Raw genomic sequence first — 22,232 nt, forward strand, 5'->3', positions numbered from 1 at the left:
CTAACCATTGTAATTTCTGTATTCTTGGGACAAACCTGTTGACCATACCTGATTACGCCTGTTTTCAAGCAAAGATGTCTCATACAATTGAGCGTTGTGAAGAACAATTCCACAAAATGCCAAATATGCGGCAAAATCCTGAAGACAAACAGCAATACCACAAAGATAAATCCCACAGCAACTTAACTGTATTCAAATATAAGCTACTGCAGTTTTCCATTTTCACTTTGAAGTATCAATTGATATTTTAGTTATTTTTGGCAACCACACATTCAGGGTTGGTTGGTTTTTTTTTTCAGTTACTCATAATTTATTATTTCAAGAATCTCTTCTCCCTTTTTTAAACTAATGATCATCACAGTTTATCCTGGTAAAAGTAGGACTGATATAAGGAGCTGCCTGGAGTAATCAACTCGCTTTGCAACAATGCATATTTTATCTATTAACTGAAAAACTGAGTGCAGATAATCAGCCTCTATTATTTTCAGGAATCCAGTCTCTTGGAAAGTGGAAATAAAATTCTGCTGAACCAGCAGTTTTTTCGGTTTTGGAATGGGATTAATTCTGATATCGTGCAGATACAGTATGCATTTTGTTTTAAAGAGGAAGGTTTCACAGGGAAAGGATAAATTCTGATTTGGTTTTTATTGCTGAAGGTTTAAGTCAGCTTCTGTCAATCATTATGCAAGTTTTAATATTCAAAATGTGTTTGTTGAGGATGCCAAGAGATTAGAACTAATTCATAAAAAATAATGTCTATTAAAAATTATGAAACTTTTACAATGCATTTTGGTAGAGTAAGCCTGTGCTTCAGAAATGTATTAGAGATACCATGCTGATCCAGAAATTAAACTATTTCACATACACATTTCTTATGGCGTCATAAAGAAAAAATATGCAGTATTACCAGGAATACTTACTTTTTCAGAGGTGTTTCATTTTTAGTAACTTTAAAAGTTCTGATCAGTGTGGAATGTAAAAATATATCCATTCCCCTATGCAAATAGAAGAGACTTAAATGTCCAGCTTTTATACCTTTTCATCTTGTTCAGTAAAAGTGCCACCAATTCCAGATTTCTTATTGATTGCTTGAGCCACACCAACAACCTAGTGTATGGAAAATGAAGTAATTAGATAATTTTTAGGAGTCTATCTTTGGATTATATTTCTAGGCATATTTACAGATGACAAGAAATAACCATTACTGTTACAGTCGACCTTTGGGTAAGAGAAGATATTTAAGCCTGTTTTTTTCTAATTTATTCATATTAAAAAATTGGCTGAGCATGCACCTGAAATTAAAAACAAATAAAAAAAAGGGGCATAAGTCCTGGATGCTGCTATGAAGAGGGGCTGATTTGATCCGAAATTTATTCTGTAAATTGGAACAATCATCTCCCAGAAAGGCAGCAGCAGTTCACACTTTTGCAGTCATAAGCCAGATCACACAGCAGCTTTCTCTAAAGTTCATCTGCTTTTCTGTGTAGAAAATACCCTCCCTGCTAGCTCTGACAACGTTTCCCAAACACAGCATCCTTACTTGATCTAGAGTTCAGCATTTTGTATCTCTCTGAATCTGATCGGATTAATTTTCATCTGCTGAAAAATAGTTGTGTTCCTGCTAGACTCAAGTTTGTTACTCAAATTAAGTACATTTTTTTAAAGTAGGAAAAATTTTACTAAGACCCCATTAAACCAACATTGAGAAGAGGTATTTTGTTATGCTTCAACTGGTAGTTAGACTGTCCTTCTTGCCTTTTAAAATTATTTTACCTATAGAGCAGCTGCTCAGAAGGTAGAGAAGAATCCTGGTATACAGGCAAAGAAGCTAAGCAAAGGGTAAAAAATCATTCACAGGTCCTGCAGGACATCTGCAGTGGACTGAAGAAGCAAACCTATGTGCCTCATCAACATTAAAGTCTTTTCATTAAGCAGGCACATGGCTTAAGTCCTAGCTTTCAAATGGAATATGTACCAAGATCATCAGCCAACTGGCTTCATAAATTAGGCTGCTCACATAAGTAAATCAGTGCACAGATAATAACAAAGTGGGTTTACCTGAACTAGAAAAAAACTACTATGATTTATGAAATAAAGACATGCTCCATTTACTTCCTCTGTTGGCTTGTCTCCTTTTGGATTTCAGTGGAAGAAAATAGAATCTGTGTAACTATAAACCAAGCCACAATACACATCTAGTCTTATAACATTCTCTATAAATTATGTTAAATTTCAGATGATGCTTTTTTGTGTAGAAATAATCTGTGATAAAATTTGATTTCAGGTTTCTCAACATAATTCCATTAATTGGGAGATGAAAACATGATTTCTTACAAAATGAAAACAGTCTCTTTAAGAACAGTCAAGTCCAAGCTACTGGTGCTTTTGTAACTTTCTACACAGACGGTAGTTAGCCAGCAAATGTGATTTCTCTATACAGGATGTTGGTTTAGGTTCAAAAGAAATGTAAAATGCATGAGAGAATGACACAGCTGTTTAAGCATGATGTTTTTGTTACTGCCAGTCTTTGTGGAGTTCAACTGAGCCTCCCAGGAAACCAATCTGCCCTGCAAACAGCAGAACTCCTTATAAAGATGAAAGTGGAATTCAGATCTGTGCTTAGTACTGATTCCAGTTTCTAATGCAGGCTCTGACATCTGGGGAGAAATTAAATTGGGTTGTTGCTTTAGACTTACTCTTACATACTCAACATAGATGTCTTCTCTGGTAACTTGGATCTGTTTTCAGAACCCAAGGAAAACAAGAGAATTTAAAGAGACCTTCATACAAGTCAGTATGAAGAGAGAGTGAGCATTTCTTAGAAAAATTAGTTCACTGGGATATATTTCTGTAGATTCCCCACTGCAGTTATTCAAGCTGTGTGCTGGCAGTGACCATTCTGCCCTGTAAACTAGTTTAAACTTCTTCTGGATTCTGAACTTATCCTTGTACTTCTGTGCTTCTGCTCTTCTGAGTCACAAATTAAGCGCGTAACTTCACAGCACACTAAAAATTTCACAGCATTCAGAAGGAGAGATTGGGCAAACAGATTAAATTCCGTTGAGATACTTCTGACTTGCACTGTCAATAAGGTGAAAATGAGAGGTTTTCTAACTTAAATAGTTTATAATTCCATTAAAATGATGTTATTTATTTTTAAAATACTATGCATTACTAATGCAGATTCTTGTTCTCTATTAAATCAAACTTTCTATAATGTGTTTCTCTCTGATGCATAAACCTTTCCTAGATTATAGGATTTCAAGGCCTTAGCCTTCCCCTAATATAGTTCAGTGTGTTTCCTCCCCTTTTGAGACTTTGCAAATTATTACTAATCTGACTTTAGGCTTTAAAAAAAGTGGAGAGAGTATAGTTTCCTTGATTTGTGAAGTAAAAAATAATGTTCTGTTAGTGAGTATCGACAGGTTTCTGTAACTGATATTAAGCATGGGAGCTATAAGGTGGTGAATCCAATGCTGCTCATCAGGATGGATGAGAAAGGTACCAAAGCACCTTCTGAGGAAAGTGCAAAGTGGAGAGTGGGGACAATTATGTCTGACCAGTTACTTATATTGGTACTCAGAAATGAAGCCCACAGTTGATGATATCAAGCTGAATAGCCGCTAGCAGCGCCTGGAATAGATTTAGGTTAAGGCAGAGCAAGAGGGAGGAAAAGGAGGCTGGAAACTTGCAGGAGCTGGAAGTCACTCAGTAAAACCCTCCACTTCCTTACAATTAGACCATTCATCTGTTTAAATGGCTGGGTCTTATCTTATGCTGAACTCAATAAATCTGCTGTGTGGTACTAGCACAGATGAAGCTCACATAGCTGAGTACAATGACATGAAAGAGTACATGGTAAGAACCCATAAAGTATATGCAAAGCTTTTGATTATTTTCAGGGTTTTGGTGTATTTACAACAAATGATTGACAAAGCTGCTAAGAACTTCCTTTATTTGAGATCAAAGTAGTGTAAGACCAGTACAAGGTGTTAATGATGGCATTTTTTCTCATCTTGTTTGTTTGGGATAAACAGTGTTGAAAGAAAACTGTGTGGTGTGCATGTTTAAAAAGTTTCACTTAACTGTTAATCATTAAATTTGTAACTGTTAAACTGATGGAAGGCATACAAACAGTATTATTTTTGTAACGGAAAAGAGGACAATTTACTATCTCTCAGCCTAGCGTTCCCAAAAGACTGATGTTACAAACAAGGTCATTGTTCTGCAGCATGAATCACTGCCAACTTTAGGCTCATAAATGTCTGTCTGAAATAAAGCTTAACTGTCAGGTCTGTTCCATACAAGCCAGTTTTTCCCCACAGTCAACCTCTCACATACTTCAGTGAGGAATATTTCTTATCTAGTGGACTTTCCTACTGTAAGAACTGTGCAATTAGCCTTATATACTTATATAGTAGACTTTGAATAGTAAGGAAGTCCTTACTATTTGTTTTTATGTTAACCTACATGTGCAGAGATTAATGGTTAGGTCTTTTCTCATACTGCTGTCTTCTGTGGGTATTTATTTTCTTTCCATATATTTTTTTTTCAGTTTTGATCCAGCATGAGCTAAGACAACTTTAATGAAGTCAGAGGCTTTTTAAGCCATCCAAAAGGTGAGTACATTCATCTTATGTAAACACATCCTCTCCATGAAAGGAAAGCCTGTGGTGCTTAAAAAAGCTATAAGAAAACAGTAAAAGGACCATATTAATATACTAAAAAGACTATTTAGGCTCCCTTTATTATCACTGCAGGTTTCTCATATGTTAACAAAGGCACGTGTTCTAAGAGAAATGGTCATTTTTAGATATGATGATGATAAATACTTTATTTTATGTTTTTTCTTGTTGTTTCGGTGACTTTTTAAGCTCTGAAAGAAAACTTTGTAGTATGTAACTTTTTTTCATACAAAATAAACAATCTTAAAAAAATGAACTGATCCAAATTATGGCCTCATTTATACCAATACAAATTCCGGTGAACTTCACTAAATTCTGTAAAATGTGGTGTAGAAACAGTAATGAGAAACACCTCAGATGGATATTATTTAGCCATTGGAGTCTTGCCTGCCACCAGGTAATTAGGAGAAGATGTAGGAAACTCAAGAGGATCTGTTCCTGTTACTAAAGTAATTATGTAATTAGGACAAAAGTAAATCATATGGTAGCATTTTAGGCCATGGAGAACATATGCCTACACTTTAGAGAATACTAGGCACAGTATGAAACCCAAATACTCATATTTAAACTTACTGAATCAAAGGTTACTGATTGCTCTGAGCTCACCTATACAGAAAACTTCTTTGGATAAGAGGTACATTAAAAGTGTGAAGTCTTTGTGGTAACAGACAAGATGTGTCTACATATCTGAGATAAAGCTAATTGTCTGTAGAGCTCGAAGAATATAATTAAAAAATGACAGACCCCTCAAATATTTGCTCATGACAACACTGTTCCAGTCTAGCAAAAATATGTTTTTTAAGTTGCACAGGCCAAATATTTTGTCTTTAATTCTCTAACAGTCAGGTACCAAGTGAGATCTTTTGAAAGTCGAGTCCTGTAGCAATAAGGCAAAGATACTTAAATTTCATATCTTGTCATTCTCCTATTGTGCCTACAGAATTATCCTGTATATTTGTTGGTCACCCAAGACAAAACTAATAGGAAAGAAAGAGGTTAAAAACAGCTATCAGAAGGGATGACCACTAGAAAAGCATAAGGTAGTACTCTGAACTGAAGAAAACTAAGACAAAGGAAGAGGGAAGACGGAAGTAATTTGTATCTGCCTATATTTTGATACCTATGAGCTTTTGGCCTAAACCCTAACATAACTAGTGAGCTGTTGTGTTGAGTGCTACACACTCTTTTTCCTGAACTTTAGCCTCAGTTTGACTAGGTAGGTGGGATCGTAGAACAAGGTACATCTGTAATAGTCATGCAGTTCCTAACAAGAGCCTTTAAACAGGTTTCCTATATTGAAAATGCATAAGGAGTGGGCAGAAAAAAACAAAACAAAACAAGCTGTATGTGAAGGACCTTAGTGGTCCAGTTTTCTTCAAAGTCAGTTGGAAAGACTCCTCTTGGATCAGATCATGTAAGATAGACCTACATCATGAAGACAAAATGCAATTTTGATGATGGAATTGTTCTCTTACTTTCAGTCTCCAAAAGGGTGGGGAAACCTCCAACAATTACTGTGTCAATATCCACACCTGTTTTACCACATCTGAAACCAGCTTCCCTACTATATTCATGCTGGCAACACAGGTAATCTTCCAGTGCTGGCACTTGTTCTGTAACCTTTCTTCTTGATCTGTACCAGTTATGCCATTTAATAAAGCCTGATCCACATTACAAGGAGAGATTTTCTCACAATAGCTGTCTCCTGCCTCTAAAAGTAGCAGGCTACCTAGAATGTTCCCAGTAGATGATGACTGATGACTTCAGTGCTGATGACTGTGCTCTGAATTTTATCTGGGTTGTTTCATGCTGCGATTTTTTGGTGCATTAAGATTACAGGCCTAACTTCGTGAAAGCTGTTCCAGCTCTACAGGCAGCTAGTGTGCTTTTTAGTTGGTTCTTACTTCAGCTGACTTAAAAATATAATTTTGCTTCCTAAAAAGATATGTTTTTTTATTACTTTGCTGGCCCCTGAAGAAAAATGTCAGTAAGCCAAAGAATGGTAATAGGAAGGGAAACTGAACTTTTATCTCATCTTAAGATGGGAACATATCCACTTGAGAAGACAGACTAAGTGCTCTTAACCTTACTTTGCTCTCCTGCTCTTGTAGAGGTTTGATTCAGGCTTATAAAATTATCCTGCAGGGATGGAACTGTATTTACAGACCTTCCTTTTTAAGCAACAAAACTTTCACATCCTGTTCTGTCATTCAACCCAACAGTAGCCTGCATGATTTCCAGCAATCTAGCTATTATACTACAACACGTCTCAGTATGAGCTGAAAATCCACCCAAGAAGCAAATGACTGATCTCCATAATCCTGTGGCAAGACTGCTATTGGAACTTGAATTAGTTTGTTTAAAGTTAGCTTGGCTAGTTCTACGCTATACCACAGTGACTGTGGTATATTACCCCTGAAGTTTTCACTGTGGAAGAAAATAACTTAGCTGGCTAAGAGTAACATGCCTGGACACATTTTATACAATAAAATTCAACGGAATACTTTCAAAGGCTGTTGGAAATAGAGTAGCACCCCTGATTTGTTGGGAAGAGATCCCAGTGACAGGAGATCAGGCAAAGTAAACAACAATGAATTAAACAATCGGAGTGAGCATTGCCAGAATAGAACATTTCTTTAGCCATTTAGTAGGATGTTCAATCTTACATGCTCAAAGCCCAGGGCATAGGTCTCAGTTAATTCAGCTAAAAGTTCATATATGAGCAAATCCTACAGATTTTAGTATAAACTGAATTGAAATGTAATTTTATGGAAATAATTTTGCACAGCTGAAAGAAAAAAAATGCAGAAATAACAGAAAACAGTGACATTCCTGTAGATGTTCTACAGCATCTGTGATGACTCTGCATGTCAGAGGCTGTCCATTCTACAGATATTCCAAACCACTTTGAGAGTTCTAATGAGTCTCGGATCATTTCCGGATAACTCCGCAAGTTGGTTTAAACTAAGGACTTCCATTCTCTATGCAGTTCTGTCAAATTTTGTCAAAATGACTAGTTGTTTACAAATGTCTACAAAACCATATGGAGAAATTTGAGGTGATCATTATTTGCAACATCTTCTGTAGTCCTTTTTCTGGGTCTCTGAATCCATGACCAAACAAAATCAGAAGACAGTGCCACTGCATTTAGTGACTTTATTACAGGAGCTCTAGGAGGCAAATCAGTACCATATGGAGCTTCTGAAAAACTGAAGGTTTAAGGACACACCTGGAATGAAAAGCTGCTTTTTGAGATACACAATGCAGAACTGCCACAACCTCAGGTCTTCTGCCAGTAGTGGTGAAGCCCTGATTTCTGTATAAGCACTGTAGCACTGAAATGGTTAGTGCTAAGAGCTAAAGCCCGTGGCTAGCAATAACAGCTTCCTCTTGGTAACTCTTGTGGTACAAGCTGGCTAATAGTAACTTTTCATTAGTGGCATTTGTGCTACTGAGGATAAAAATTTAATCTCTTTTGAAGGTTTCGATGTGGTCTCTGATCCATGTTGATAAGCCAAGTAGCAAGTCTTACCTACTATTGTCTAAATAACCATATAGAATTATCTGCTTGTAGAGAAGAATCACAAGAGAAAATTTTCTGGAAGAGTAACGGAATCTTTGCTATGGCTTTGCATTCACCATATGACAAATTTAAATACAGGAATAGATGACTAAATGATTTGACTTAGAACCATTTTGTTTTTCTTTTAAAGTAGAATACAATCAGATTACTCAAGGTCTTTCTTTCTTCTTTTCTTCAGTTGAGATAACCAGAAATCGATAAGAGTCTTGCATGCCAGGAAGCATCATGTGGCAATATTTTTGTCATATGATAGGATGGAAAGAATTTCTATTTAGTTATTAGACATTGTGCAGCAGGGATTTACAGATATCAGAGCTTTGTTCAAAGCCCCTGAAAGCAGATGTAAAACTCAGTCAGTTTGCATTTGGAATTTTTCATGTGAAAATAATAAATCTTTATAAAGCTGGCACTGTGCAAGCCTCTATGACCTGATCTTATAGGACACAGTCAGCAGAACTTTCTACATGTGAAATTCAATGTTTCTATGGCATTTCTGTCAGCAGGAATAGGTTGAGTAGGAGATTGAGAAAAGTTCTTTTACGATTAATGTGAATGTAATTCTATTCTTCATGCACATCTGTAAAATACTCATATTGCACTGCTTTTTTCTTATTACTACTAGTTCCTGGCTCTTCTGTGAATTAGACTGTTTTCTTCTTTTCATCTGTGGAATTTCTGACTGGCTTTTATTTTTAAGTGAGACTTCGCTTTCTCACATGCCTCATGGAAATATAGGCAAATGTGAAAAATGCGTAGTGGAAAAAAATCTCCATACTTAAGCAGGCCCAGAGGATTTAATAATCAGCATGAGATTTTCTTCCTCTCAATTACTGATTCTTTTGTTACAAAAAATAGTACAAATACTAAACAAACAATCAGAAATCCCCAGTTGCTTCTCTTTCTCAGTGTTTATTTTTGGATGCCTTCCAGAATTGTCTTTCAACTGTGGTTGCTGACATGCTGGGCCAAGGCAGCCTTCACTAGCCTCAATATTGCTACAGGGGCTTTGGGGACTTTTTTTTTAACAGGGAGGCGCTAGTATTCTGGTTTTGTTGTTTGAGGCTTTTTTAAAAAAAGAAAAAGCTGCAGATGCAGAAAGCAAACGTCAAATTAAAGACTGATTCACTGACACCAACATCTGTCCAGAAACATGTCAGCCATGTGTTGTGGTAAGAGGGAGAAAAACCTTCTGGTAGAGACTTTAAAATTGGAAAGAATTAAAAAGTGCCATTCTTTTCTATATGAAATCTTCAAATTATTGCATATGAGTAGAGCATAACACTCTCCTCAAACTTCATGTTGGCTGAACTTTTCAAAATAAACACATACCTGCTTCATTTCCACTTACTGATGCACTTAGGAGTAAAAAGCTAGCTGAAGATACGGCCAATTGCAGGTTTATTCAGCCTGTAAGTCATGGTGTATTGGACCAACAGACTACAGCTCTTATTCCTTCCCCCACTGACTATCAGGACCCGGTGAGAAGTAAACACTTTCACGCTCCCTGGCCACCAAGGTTTTGTAATTCATTTCTAATCCAAATTACACAGAACATAGCATTTTTTCCATTCAAGAGAAAGAAAATGTGATGTCTTGGGTGAAATTTAAAGCCTTGCAGCAGCCTAACATGGACCACTGGCCCTTGAAAACTCTTCATACAACATCTGCTTTGCTCATTAGCTGGCCTGGGACCAGGAGTGGCTGCTGCTGGTTAGGAAGGAGAAGACTTTTAAGTGGGAATGGGAGTAGGAGAGGATCAAGTGCCATCCTTGGAAGAACTGAAAAAAATATTTCAAACCAAAATTAGTAGTAGGTGAAGAAAGGAAATCTTGGCTGATCATCTGGGTCAGCTAGAGTAAGATTAAATCAAGAGTTTCATCCATTTATATAATGAAAAAGGTTCAGTGCAGCAAGAGTCAAGGTGACATATTCTGTAAGAGGAGTGAAAGATGGAAGAGCAAGAAAAGGAAGGTATGATGTCTTCAAACCAATCTTGGCAGTGTTTTGGAGTTTGAGCTTTCCAGAAGTAAACAATAAATACTCTGAAAAATAAAGGAATTATGGGACAGAAAATCTCCATCTTAAAGCTCTAACACACTCTGCAGAGATCCTTATACTTTGAATATTCTAAGAGCTGGTGATGTGCCTGCAGGCTACACATTCAGGATCAAAACCCCTTCCTTACTCCATAAGTAAAACAGTGCACCTCACTTTTTTCCTTTCATTGTCTTTCATTGAGCGTACTGAATTTACTCAGGAACTACTCAGAGCAAGAAGACGTCATAAGTTCATAACAATAATTCTTCCTACTGCAACAGCATCAGACAGGAAGGGAGAAGCATTTAATATGTTTAATATGTTTCTTAATTTATTACTTATGGACTGAGTTAACAGAATGTAAAAACCAGCCTTTTAGACAATGGTAAACCCCAGTTTGTGTCATCTGAAGAAAAGAAAATACATACAAGCTAAACTGAAGTACAGTAATGCTTAAATGCAGTCTGAGCGGGCACTCAGGCCAATAAGTGTGCAGAGAACTTTAGTGCTGACAGATACTTGCTCCAGGAATCAGAACAGCACTTATAGAGTTAAATACATATCTTTTACTTCCGTGTCTGGGATTAAACTCTTCTTGATAATTGCCTTTGGCTTACATTACTGAACTAGATAAGATATAATTAAAGTCCAAGCAAACACAAGCAGTCTTTTTAAAAAAGAGATGGTTTTATACTGTAAGATAATGACTGACAGCTAATAGAAGTTTAAAGAATTAGCATAGCTTGAAACAGTATTACATGAAGTGATCCCAATACTGCAACTTACCTCTTCCCTATGATTCTTTATTGGCATGCAGAGAATACTCTGAGTCTTATACCCTGTGATCTGGTCAACTTCTGCATTGAATCTTGGATCCTGATACAAAAGAAAAAGATAATTAATTGACTGCTTGCCTAAAGACCAGTTCTTTTTTGTCCCTGGTTTAAAGGTTAAGAAAAGTACAATATTTTACTTAACTGTTATGCAGGATAAAAAAAGTTCACTACTAGCTGATAATTGTATATACTACTATCAGTGTGTTAAAACAACAAAAAGAATTTATGTGGAATGTGAGTCCCTGTGGATAAATACAACTGCCAGAAAGAACCAAAAAACTGAAACCCCAGGAGACTCCTTCCTTGAGCCCAGACCATCATTATGACAAATTTATACATGGACTAACAATCCCTAGTAGAGCTTTTATCAAGAAGAAATTACAGAAATATACCGAAAGACATATTGCCACAGAGAAACAGTTTCGTGAATGCAATTAGTGTTTTTATTTTTACCAGAGATTGCTTGTTTCTTTTTTTTCCCCCAGCTAAATATTGCTTCAAAACTCTGTTTTGTTTTGGTTTTAATCAGACCAAAATAAATTAGACTATTTTTAAAGGCTGCTGTTCTTTCTCTAGTAATTGGTTTCAAGTTGAGCATGATGAACCCAATTCAAGAATGAACTTTAGAAATATAAGGACAGGTGATGTCCTGCTGGAAACACATACTTAGCAAAAGTTTAGACAGTTTCAAAGGCAGCTAACAAGTGTTTGAAAATGAAGCCATATGAAGTCATCCTGCTCGTTTTTACTTCTGAAAAAATCTCCTTGACAGTGTTACCTAATTTTGTAAACATACTCAGATAAAGCGACAGATGATCAATTAGAAGTGGTATTTTTTAGTTCTGTATTACTTTATTAATTAGTTAATTAATCAGTTAAGTAATTCACTAAAATTCCCACCATCTCTAAATTCAAAGCACAAAATCAGCATATCCAGAGAGCCTGGAATGAAGGGATATTAAGATGAGATGTAAGAGATGTTCTCTTCCAGTAGTGGATTCTATTCCTTTTTCCATCTAGCCTTGTATTTGAGGACTCACATTGCAGAGTATCATTTCACTTGGGAGACCTTTACAGTTCAAACCCTCATCCTGTTCCTGTTCATTCAGCTCCTACTCTTCATGCCTTAGGTATGATAAAATTCTTCAAAGTTTTTTTAGTTATAGGACTCTGGTTTTGCAGACAGTTACTTACACTCACTATTTTGTTTGGTTTGGTGCAGAAGTACCTTACATGCTTGTACATCCTTGTACAAGCAGAAAAATACACATCTAAGTGTCTGATGCTAGAAATACAAATATGGGTGTGCATATAGCTGGGTAAGAAAATCTGACTGCTGCTGTCAAAGTTACATAGTTTATTTTGATATTAGCATTCCTCTAGCCTTAGTCATAGCTACATGTGTCTGTATAAGCACATATATGTAATACATATACGTGGGGATTGGACTAGATGATCTTCTGAGGTCCCTTCCAATCCCAAACATACTGTGATACTGTGATACATGTATTATAAGCAAATATGTGGTGTCAGGTTTGCATCTTGCCTGGTTTAAGTCAATATAGCTCCAAATACATATATTAAAATGGCAATATTATATCAGCTGATAATACAGCTTTTTCCTTTTTTCAATAATTGTTCAAGAGAAACTTTCTTGATTTACCTCATATGCATTCTTGATGTTCAGAGGCTGCCCTATAGCTGCTACATGACCCACAATGCCCTTGTTCCACTCCAGGCGAATGCAGTTGTTGGAAGCTTCTTCCAGGGTGGAGCCCTCTGCCACGTCAAAGAGCCTGCTGACAAGAAACTTCTCATTGGAGCTATCCTCACAGACCAAAAACAGGGAATAGCGATCAGCTGCTATCAGCTCATGGATGTGTAGGAAAATTTTGTGGCAAAGTGCTGTGACATCTAAGTGACTGGAAATATCCTTCACAAGTTCTAATAGCCTGGAGCACTGATCCCCTGCACTGGTCTCGGTCCTTGGAGGTTGCAGAGGCATCTGCTCCTTCTTCTCAGAGCCAGAGAGGAAGCTCACTGCTCCTACTGAGTCCTTGACAACAATTGGCCTTAAGGGTCTGTCAAATTCAGAAGCAGAGATTTTCCTCGCTGGCGTCCCAGAGTTGGTCGTTTCAGCACAGGCGGGCTGGTTACAATCACAGGATTCACTCTGGGACTTGGTTCCCTCCTTGCAGACTGGGATGGTATGAACTCTCTCAGCAAACCATGCATTAACCATTTCTCTGTAAAACAAAATTAACAATACAGTGAGTGACGGAAGTTAAAAATCCTCAGGAACCAATACATATTTGAAGAGGACACTGCAAAGTGGGTAACTTTAAACCTTTTCATGCAGTGTACTTTTAGTGCTTCTCTGTATTGATATTCTTCAATTTTACACAGCACTTAGCCTAGATTAAGCAGTAATGTTTCATGCCCTATAAAAACAAAGCTATTTCTGCCTAAAGGAAATACCTGAGCAGGGCAGAGGAAGGCTACTTATGCTGTGGCTTTCAGAATATAGAAGATCAGAAGTTTACACCATAATTTTGTGCTTGAAAAGTTCCGGTTCTTCCCATTCTAAGACCTGGATTTCTCTATAGGATGTATATATATCCATATATCTATATATATCTATATCTATGTAGATATATAGATATACATCCATATGAAGACAAACTCTCTGGTTTAATTCCGTTTTTTCTAAACCATTTCTAACTTTAAAAAAGATCATTTGGAACTTGAATTTTCTCTGTCAAATCACCTGCAGCCACCGCTATTTCTATGTTGCCTATCCACTATTTTTAAATTAACTTCCCTAGCTCTCTCAGAGTTGATGAAAAATACTATTTTGACTCAAAGTACAGAAGTTTTGCTTAAAAACTGTCAGAAAGAAACATGAATATTTCTAATTCAAACCCCTTCAAAATAATGAAAAGACAGGCTGTTTTCATGCACTTCTCCTATTTCTTTCTTTGCAGATGAAATTCATTGCCTAACTTAACCCAAAATACTGAATATCCCAAAAATTATATTTTTGAAGTGTTTACCATTAATTTTAACAAGTCCCACATCTGTAGTATTTAACTGTTTTTCTCAAATGAACTTAAAACTAGAATGCCAACCTTAATAGTGTCCTCACTGGATAATGCATGTGTTGAGTAATCAATAAGCACACATATATTCAATAATGAGTATACTTTTTCTTATCACTATAATATTTTCTTGTCCAAAATCTGTGTGTTTGGAGTTTTTTTTGTTTGTTTGTGTTTGGTTTTTTTTAATACAGAACTTATTTCCTTTAGTCAGTGTTGAGGATTCTTCACAGCACAGAATCTGCTCACAGAAGAAATTATTTTTATGAATTAAATAACATATGGGCCTATGAACAGCAAAAATCCTATTAAAAAGTCTGATCTTTTGGAAACCTTTCATGGTTTTAAATTTGGGATATTTTTTATTTGCTCAGCAGACCACAGGAATTTCAAGAGTGAAGCTGAATGAAGCCATGGAAATGAGTCAGGTTAGTCAGCCGCTGATCGGTTACATGCATCAGTATATGTTAAATATGAAAAGCACTATGTAGCCTTTTTTCCTTACAGAACAGCTTCATCTATGTTGTAGAATGCAATTCTACAAGTGCAATTAACTGCTACTTCAAAGCAAAGTAACCATTTTAAATCTAACGTCCACCAATTTTATTTTTATTAGCAAGCAATACACAACAGGAAACTTATTTAGCTTCTGTTAGGAGGGTTTGAAAGAGTTTTTCAGATTTTGCAATCACCTATCATTTGGAGACCTCAACTGTAAGCAAATATGCTATAAAAAATTGAATTGATTTAGGAAATAGTGTGAGTGTAAAGGGAATACCTGGGCAAAAGAAAGTCATTATATACCATACCCATTCCACTTTGGTATGAGCTACCTGGTGATTTGTCCCCTCAAAAAACGATGTCTGACTGAAGTAAATCTCACTCATTGTAGCACAAATTCTTCTTTTATGCACACAAGTACAACTCCAAATAAATGGATGATAGACTATTCTTTATTTTGGCTTCTGCCTGTGTACTGTGGTCCTGATGATGCAAAACCTTACATACACAGTTAATATCATTCACAGCCCAGAGGTCTTCACAGCTGAATGGTCAGTGTGGTTACACAGGACATTTGTGAATCTTCTGACGATGAATCTTGAGTTGTTGTTTGTCCAAAACCACTGAATGAAAAGTTGGACACAATGAAGGCAGTGAGCATTTTGAGCATTCTGAGTTCCACAGGGCTAGGATTTCATTCCATGTTTTTACATTTTCCATGAAGCTCCTGGAACAGTGCTCGCTGTAGCATTAATATACCTCAATCAACATCTATTATAAATTTCCCAGCAATCTAAAGCTAGTCCAATTACTGGAAAAAACAGTGCCAAAGAATACAATGAAATTCCATTGTTATTCTGGAAGAGTTTTGGTTTGTTGCTTAGCTAATTACTTTTAAAGGAAGTAAGCTCCACTTTTTAAGTATATTAATAAGCACTACCAATGATCCTTCTTTATTACAGCAGTGATATCTATTATTTTGTGGAGTTACCTCATCCAAATGTTTATTGCAGTGAAAAAGCATAAGGAACAATTAATATGTTGTTACAACTTTGATTTTAGCAAGATTACTTTATAGCACTTAAACAGGATAAATACTACATGTGGGAGCCATGACCATATATTACTGAAATGCATAATATAATTTGTATAGGTCAATATCACATTTGCAAAAGCTGTTTCAGTGGGAGTCAAGATAAGACAGTAGCATTTGATAACATTTGAAATTTTCATTTATTAAACTGAATCAGAAAACAGAATCAAAATTAGTGATGAAAATGACCAAAAGTATCCTTAAGAAAAAAAAAAAAAAGCTTAAAAAGGAAAGATTTCTAAGTAAACACAGTACAACCTCTAAAATCAGTACTGATAACTCTTGTTATCATGTGTGTTATGCTATATTTGGATTCTTTTTGTTTTACTCTAGTCTCCTCAAGAAAATTACTTTGAAATTTTAGCTTTTTCCAAACAAAATCTAGCATCTATCACTAAGGCTGCAGAGAAGAACCTGAAAACGTGAGCTGGGTGCAATTAAAGCCTCAGACACAAGAAAGTCAATATAGAAGAATCAATAGTTTTCAAGGAAGGCTTGTGAATTGAGCCAGTTTCATGGTTGTGTGTGCTGACTCGATTACTTAACATTAAGGACTGGCATTAATGTAAAATAAGTTTTAAAAGTAACTCTAATAATCTAGTATCAGGTGGAGAGCTTTCTTCAACTAGCAAGTGCTTAGGCATAGGAAGCTGTGCACTTTGTCTAGTAGTTTGAACCTGTACTGTTGCTGAGTACCAGCAATGCTTAGAGCAGTATCTATTTGCACGCCAGGAAAGGAGAATATAAAATGCTACCATTTTAGCTAGCTCTGTTTTACACTGAATTTACGTAGGTGGGTGTGTTGATATAAGATGCAAAGCAGAAAAATAATCAGGCACCACCTGTGGACAAAACAAAAGCTAAAGCAGAAATTTGGATTGTCAGTTGAAACCTGCCATTTTATTTATTCTGGAGTGTTGTGTAATGATATACCCTGTCCTTAATAGTGTAGTAATAGTAATCAGTAACAACAACATATTCTGAATTCTAATCCCACTTCTCAAACTGTGGCCATGCTATAATTTAGCTTTTAGCTTCTTGCCTTTTTACTAGGTAAAATAAGCATTAATTTCTCTATCTTATGGAGGTTACTGAGAGATGTGGAACATAACTGTAAAATCTTTCACATGAAAGTAATTACTTTTTTTTTAATAAGCATTGACTATGTGTTAGGCATCTGCAATATTTATGAAGCTCTTTGCCATCGAACAAAACTACCTGTGGAGCTGCATAATTACAAGCAACATATTCCCGACCCCTTTAATGTCTCTTAGATGATGGTCTAATAACTTGCCAACATAGTGTGTGATTCTCAAAAAAGCTCTGTAGGTTAACAACAACAAATCCTTACCTATACTGTTTAAAGCGTGGTTTTCAACTTCAAACCATTTAGGCATTTTCATTTAGGCAACAGGAAAGCTGTTCAAATTCAGCTGGAATAAGAACAGTGTTCACTGACCTTTCCTGAATGCCTCTTCTAACAAGGAAACTATTTAGCTCCTTTTACTCACATGGTTATAGACACAGATGGAAGAACTAGCATTTCACATTAACCAACGTATTCTAACTCCATTTAAAGTCTACCAATCAGCCAAAGTCTTGACATGCATTTCCTTGTTGACACTCAATCCTATTTAGCAATACATGGCAAAAAGAGTTTTATTACTAACACAACTACTTTCTCAGGACAGAATTAGCTCAACAGATATCCAGTACCAGACACAGACCAAACCACAAGTTATGTTACTGGAAATTAGTAACAAGTGCTATGTGTGACTAAGATGTCATTTTTAAAGGACTACGGAAAGTAACAAACAATTGTTTGATGACAACAGTCATCAATAAGCACTGACATTTTCAAGTAAGGACAAGGCTTGCTATAAAAGTAAGTTTACAAGTTGCAGGACTGTATTAAACAGGAGCAGATACTGATCCATAGTGATCTACACAGATAGGTAAAACCAATGCAATGTCACCATCCCAGCATAACAATCCTTACTGAGGAGTTACAGGCATCAGCATACATTCCTTATGTGCTGCATGCATCCTTCACTGCACTATGAGAAAGCTATAATTTATCCCAGAGATCATAAATGGGAATAGCTGAATATGAAATAACCACTTCAGTCACTTCTATCAGCCAAATCCAGTCTTTCTTCTATAAAACACTATTTCAGAGGAGCTTGACAGTCATGCCTGCTGAATTTGGCTAGTGATCTCATCAGTAGATGATAAAATTTGAGAGGAACTTTGAAGAGATAGGGGTAAGAAGGGAATGAAAATACAATGGCAGGTAGAATATTTGAAAAAAAGATTATGTGATCCTTCCCTCTATAATCACTTGTATGCAACTACACATTAATCTGCATTACATGAGAGCTCAGAAACTTCAGAGGAATTAAGACTCTTTGGCCCTGATTTGTTAAATATTGTACAGAAAGTAGACCTGTCCCTAAAGCAAGAAGTTTTCAATATGAATAGGCAACAAAACCAGAAAATCACTGGGTAAGAAAACTGAGGTACAAGAGACATGGCTTGTGCCAGGCCATGCAGAACGTCACAGTTAGACCTGAAGGCAATCTCAGGTCTGAGACCTGAATAGAACCTCGCTTTATTTCCTGAGCCGTTTCTATCAAAACGTGCTGACCTGACACTAAATACTATTCTACTCATACACTGGGAATATTAAATAATTTATTGCACCCATCTTTGCTTCATTGTGATTACCTTCAAAATACACAGCACACTTCTAAAAAAAAACCGAAACGATGACAATGTTTAAAGAGTAACAGCGAGATTATAATGGCCTTGCCCACATGTGTTACCATGCTGCATATGTAAGACCATGACAGTGTGACCATTCAGCAAGTATTTGGTATCTTTGGACAAAATGTGCAAAACCAGAGCATAAAAGTATTACTGAAATGCAACTATGATAGTATAGTGTATCTTATCTTGCACAAAGAATGCGTAATAATGACTGTACCATAGAAGTGCAGAGTGATGAGTGGCTTTCAGTGAAACAACAAATAATTCCCCATGCATTTTCTGTGTTGCTCATAAATCCTTCTTATATACAGTATGCAGGGTTTCAGTACTTGTGTGGAATGTTTTGCTACTTTTTCATTCAAACCAACAGTTACCGATAACACACTTCAGGGCAGGGTTTCAATTCAAACTTGCCTGCTAAGGAATGCCAGCTTTCGAGTATCTGAATTTCTGTGGTCTAATGCTGCTAGTGTTGAAATCAACAATATTTCAAGCCAAGTCTCATACCTATTTTCTCAATTGCTTTCCCTAAAATCACCACTAGATGTCTTCAAATTTCCTTACCAGATCTTGACAGAATTTAGACATGGAAATAATTTACAGCTTTAGCAACAACTTGAAAACTACTCAGTTTTAACAAAGGAGTTTGAAAGTCAAAGTCACTTGGATATTAAACTTCCCTTCCCATTTTCCTTCCAGTACTTCCTATTTCACAATTGTGTTTTAAGTGGTTTTGTCTCCTTTCTGGCCATGGAAAGGCTTATATAAACTGTATAAAGCCCCATTAGATAGAAACAGTAAACTGGCTGTAAAAGAAGTGTTTTCAAACCAACTAAAAAAGTAGATTAATGAAGACAATAGTTTTTCCTTAAACCCTTTCCAATTATAGTTACTAGAGATGCTGTTTCCAACAGTGGTACGCAAACAGTTTTTGAAGATGAAGTATGACTTAAAGTTGGTGTCAATTTTTGGCACAACTCAGTCAAATACATAAGCGTACATTTAACTTGAAACATTCAAGTGGTTCCACTGACTTCTGTTTGAATACAGATCTAAATTAAGAACTCTAATTCTTGATTCAAACCATGCTCATGAAAGAGCAAAATAAAAACCTTTTAGAGCTATGAAATAATGTCATTCTTGTCTGATGTTCATATTATTTTTAAAATAGAAGGCAGAGTTTGCTTTATTATTTGTGAGGACTAATAGCAACAGGATATTCTTGGCTATTTTCGTGTTTTCTTTAACAACCATACTGCAAACTTAACTTTTCACAAGAAGGCTTTCCTCCCTAGAAGGGACTTTCTATTCAGAATATAAAGAAAGACAGAATAAATCCACAATGACTGAAGGTCAAATTCTAAATGATCTTTATTTCTTCTCCACATGTTTACTTCTTATTCCAAGCTAAAAACAAACAAACAAAATAACAACAATAACAATAGCAACAAAAAACAACCAAGAAACCCCCCAAAACCAAACACTCATGATGTACCCAGTGATTTTATTGTGGAAAGGCACAGGACAATGTCAGTGACTTTGGCAAGGTAGCTCAAAAGTTAAGTTCTCACCTGCCTGGATCCCTCATGTAAGTCTTAGGCACCACTTCAGTTCCACTTAAATTCCTAAAATAGGGGTTAAGTAGGACTTAAGTGGTGCAGAGGCTTTGGGATGGCTCTCTGTGCTGGGCTGAGTTCACCACAATGCACAAATAAATGGGAAAATATATATCTTTTACTAAGCAAATATATTTTGTGGCTATAATTTCAGTGCCAGACCTAATGTGAAATTACAACCATTGCGTTAGTCACAAGGGCCATTTGAGTAGAGCTTCTCCTCTGGCACTTCATAAATAGCTCCTTTTGTATTTAATGACTTTTTTTCTTTCTTTCTTCAAATCGTAGATGAGAAAGCATTCCATGTAAATTTATGTATGTTTCTTTGCCACTAAGGGAGAGGCTTGTACTCTGTGGTTTTATTAATTATATTTCACAGTATCTCAGTATGTTTGGGATTGGAAGGGACCTCAAAAGATCATCTAGTCCAATCCCCCTGCTGGAGCAGGAACGCCTAGGTGAGGTCACACAGGAACATGTCCAGGCGGGTTTTGAATGTCTCCAGAGAAGGAGACTCCACAACCCCCCTGGGCAGTCATGGCAAAAGTAAAATGCTTCCTTTTCAATGGTGAAAATTAAAATAGGTGGTAGCATATTAGTTCAAGTGAAGAATGTATTTTCTAAAATAGCTTTGTTTGTAATTCTTTATCTGGATCATATATTCCCACACAATTCAGATTAACTCTAGCAATCAAATAAGCGTGAACACACACTATGATGTACTTTCTTTGATCTGAAGACATCATGGGTGATATACCATTAATTTTATCCTTGTGCAATGTCCTGATTTTGGCTGGGGTAGTTGATTTTCTTTCTAGTAGCTGTATTTTGTATTTAGGATGAGAATGGTGTTGATAACACTCATTGTTGCTAAGCAATGTTTACCCCATATCAAGGACTTTTCAACTTCTCATACTGGCCTGACAGCGAGTAGGCTGGAGGTGGACAAGAAACTGGGAGGGGACACAGTCAGGACAGGTGACCCAAACTGGCCAAAGGGACATTTCATGCCATATGATGTCATGCTCAGTATATAAACCTGGGGGAATCTGTCCAGGGGGGCGATTGCTGCTGGAGGAGCAGCATTGGCATTGGTCAGTGTGAAGTGAGTAATTGCTTTGTGCATCACTTGTTTTGTATTTTCTTTTCTCATTATTATTTTATCTTCCTTCACTGTCCTATTAAACTGTCTTTATCTCAACCCACAAGCTGAACTTTCTTTTGTTTTTTCTGATTATCTGGCAATGTCTGCCTCCACTCCACTTTCTGCCTAGTTGCCAGAAACTTAGACCTTGTTCTCTAAACTCTCCTAGGAACAGCAATAAAAATGGAAATGAGAATTCAAATGCCTATTAGCGTTATCAGAAGTACTGTAATATGGTAATGAAGTTACCCTGAAACAAAAGAAGGCAAAAAGAGATGTTAACTGTTAAAGGAGTTCACCCCATCTTACTTTCTACCTGTCTTCTAAGGTTTACCAGCTGTATTTTAATTAACGTGTGGTGCATGCCTGTTTGTTTCTGCATTACCTAGGGCAAATAGTACCTAGCAAATGCACCGTCTTGTAGCTGCTCAGTACTATCTGCTGACTATTATAGTCAAACTATTATAAGAGTTTATCTTCACGCCAAAGATTCTTTGTTGTGGTTCAGGTTATGGCTTTTTGAGAATTAAAGATTTAAGTTGCTAGTAAGTGGTTTCTTATAATTTCTAAATGACAATTTCTTCAGTCTAGAGTAACAGATGTTTTAGACCTTGTTTCCAACACACTCAGACACACACCTAGCTTTATTATGTGGGTAACATTCCTCACCTTCCTGAATGCTTTTTGAATCAAGAGTTTAAAATATTTTGGGATGGTCTTGATTCTTTGCAATCATCAGAAAGGCATAAGGAAATGATGACATTATTAATACTGAGATCATTAGGCTGTCAAGAAAACTTTGCAAGATTTCATTTACTTGGTTCTCAGAAAAACTCTATAAACATCTAATACAACCAAGTAAGTAGGAGA

General features: G+C 36.3%; 1 protein-coding gene across 3 annotated transcripts in view; it reads right to left on the minus strand.

The window, feature by feature from the left end:
- The window catches only part of PDE5A (phosphodiesterase 5A), a gene marked incomplete at both ends in the record, with an annotated part of 60,996 nt that overhangs the window by 33,024 nt on the left and 5,740 nt on the right, over positions 1–22,232 (minus strand). For all 3 annotated transcript variants that reach the window (XM_080343994.1, XM_080343993.1, XM_080343995.1), the window contains 4 exons: positions 49–138; positions 1,036–1,107; positions 11,092–11,181; positions 12,805–13,387. In XM_080343994.1, coding sequence (XP_080200120.1) covers positions 49–138; positions 1,036–1,107; positions 11,092–11,181; positions 12,805–13,387 — 835 coding nt within the window. The remainder of the gene's footprint in view (positions 1–48; positions 139–1,035; positions 1,108–11,091; positions 11,182–12,804; positions 13,388–22,232) is intronic.

The sequence above is a fragment of the Nesoenas mayeri genome, assembly GCF_963082525.1.
Source record: "Nesoenas mayeri genome assembly, chromosome: 4".
Classification (NCBI taxonomy): Eukaryota; Metazoa; Chordata; class Aves; order Columbiformes; family Columbidae; genus Nesoenas; species Nesoenas mayeri.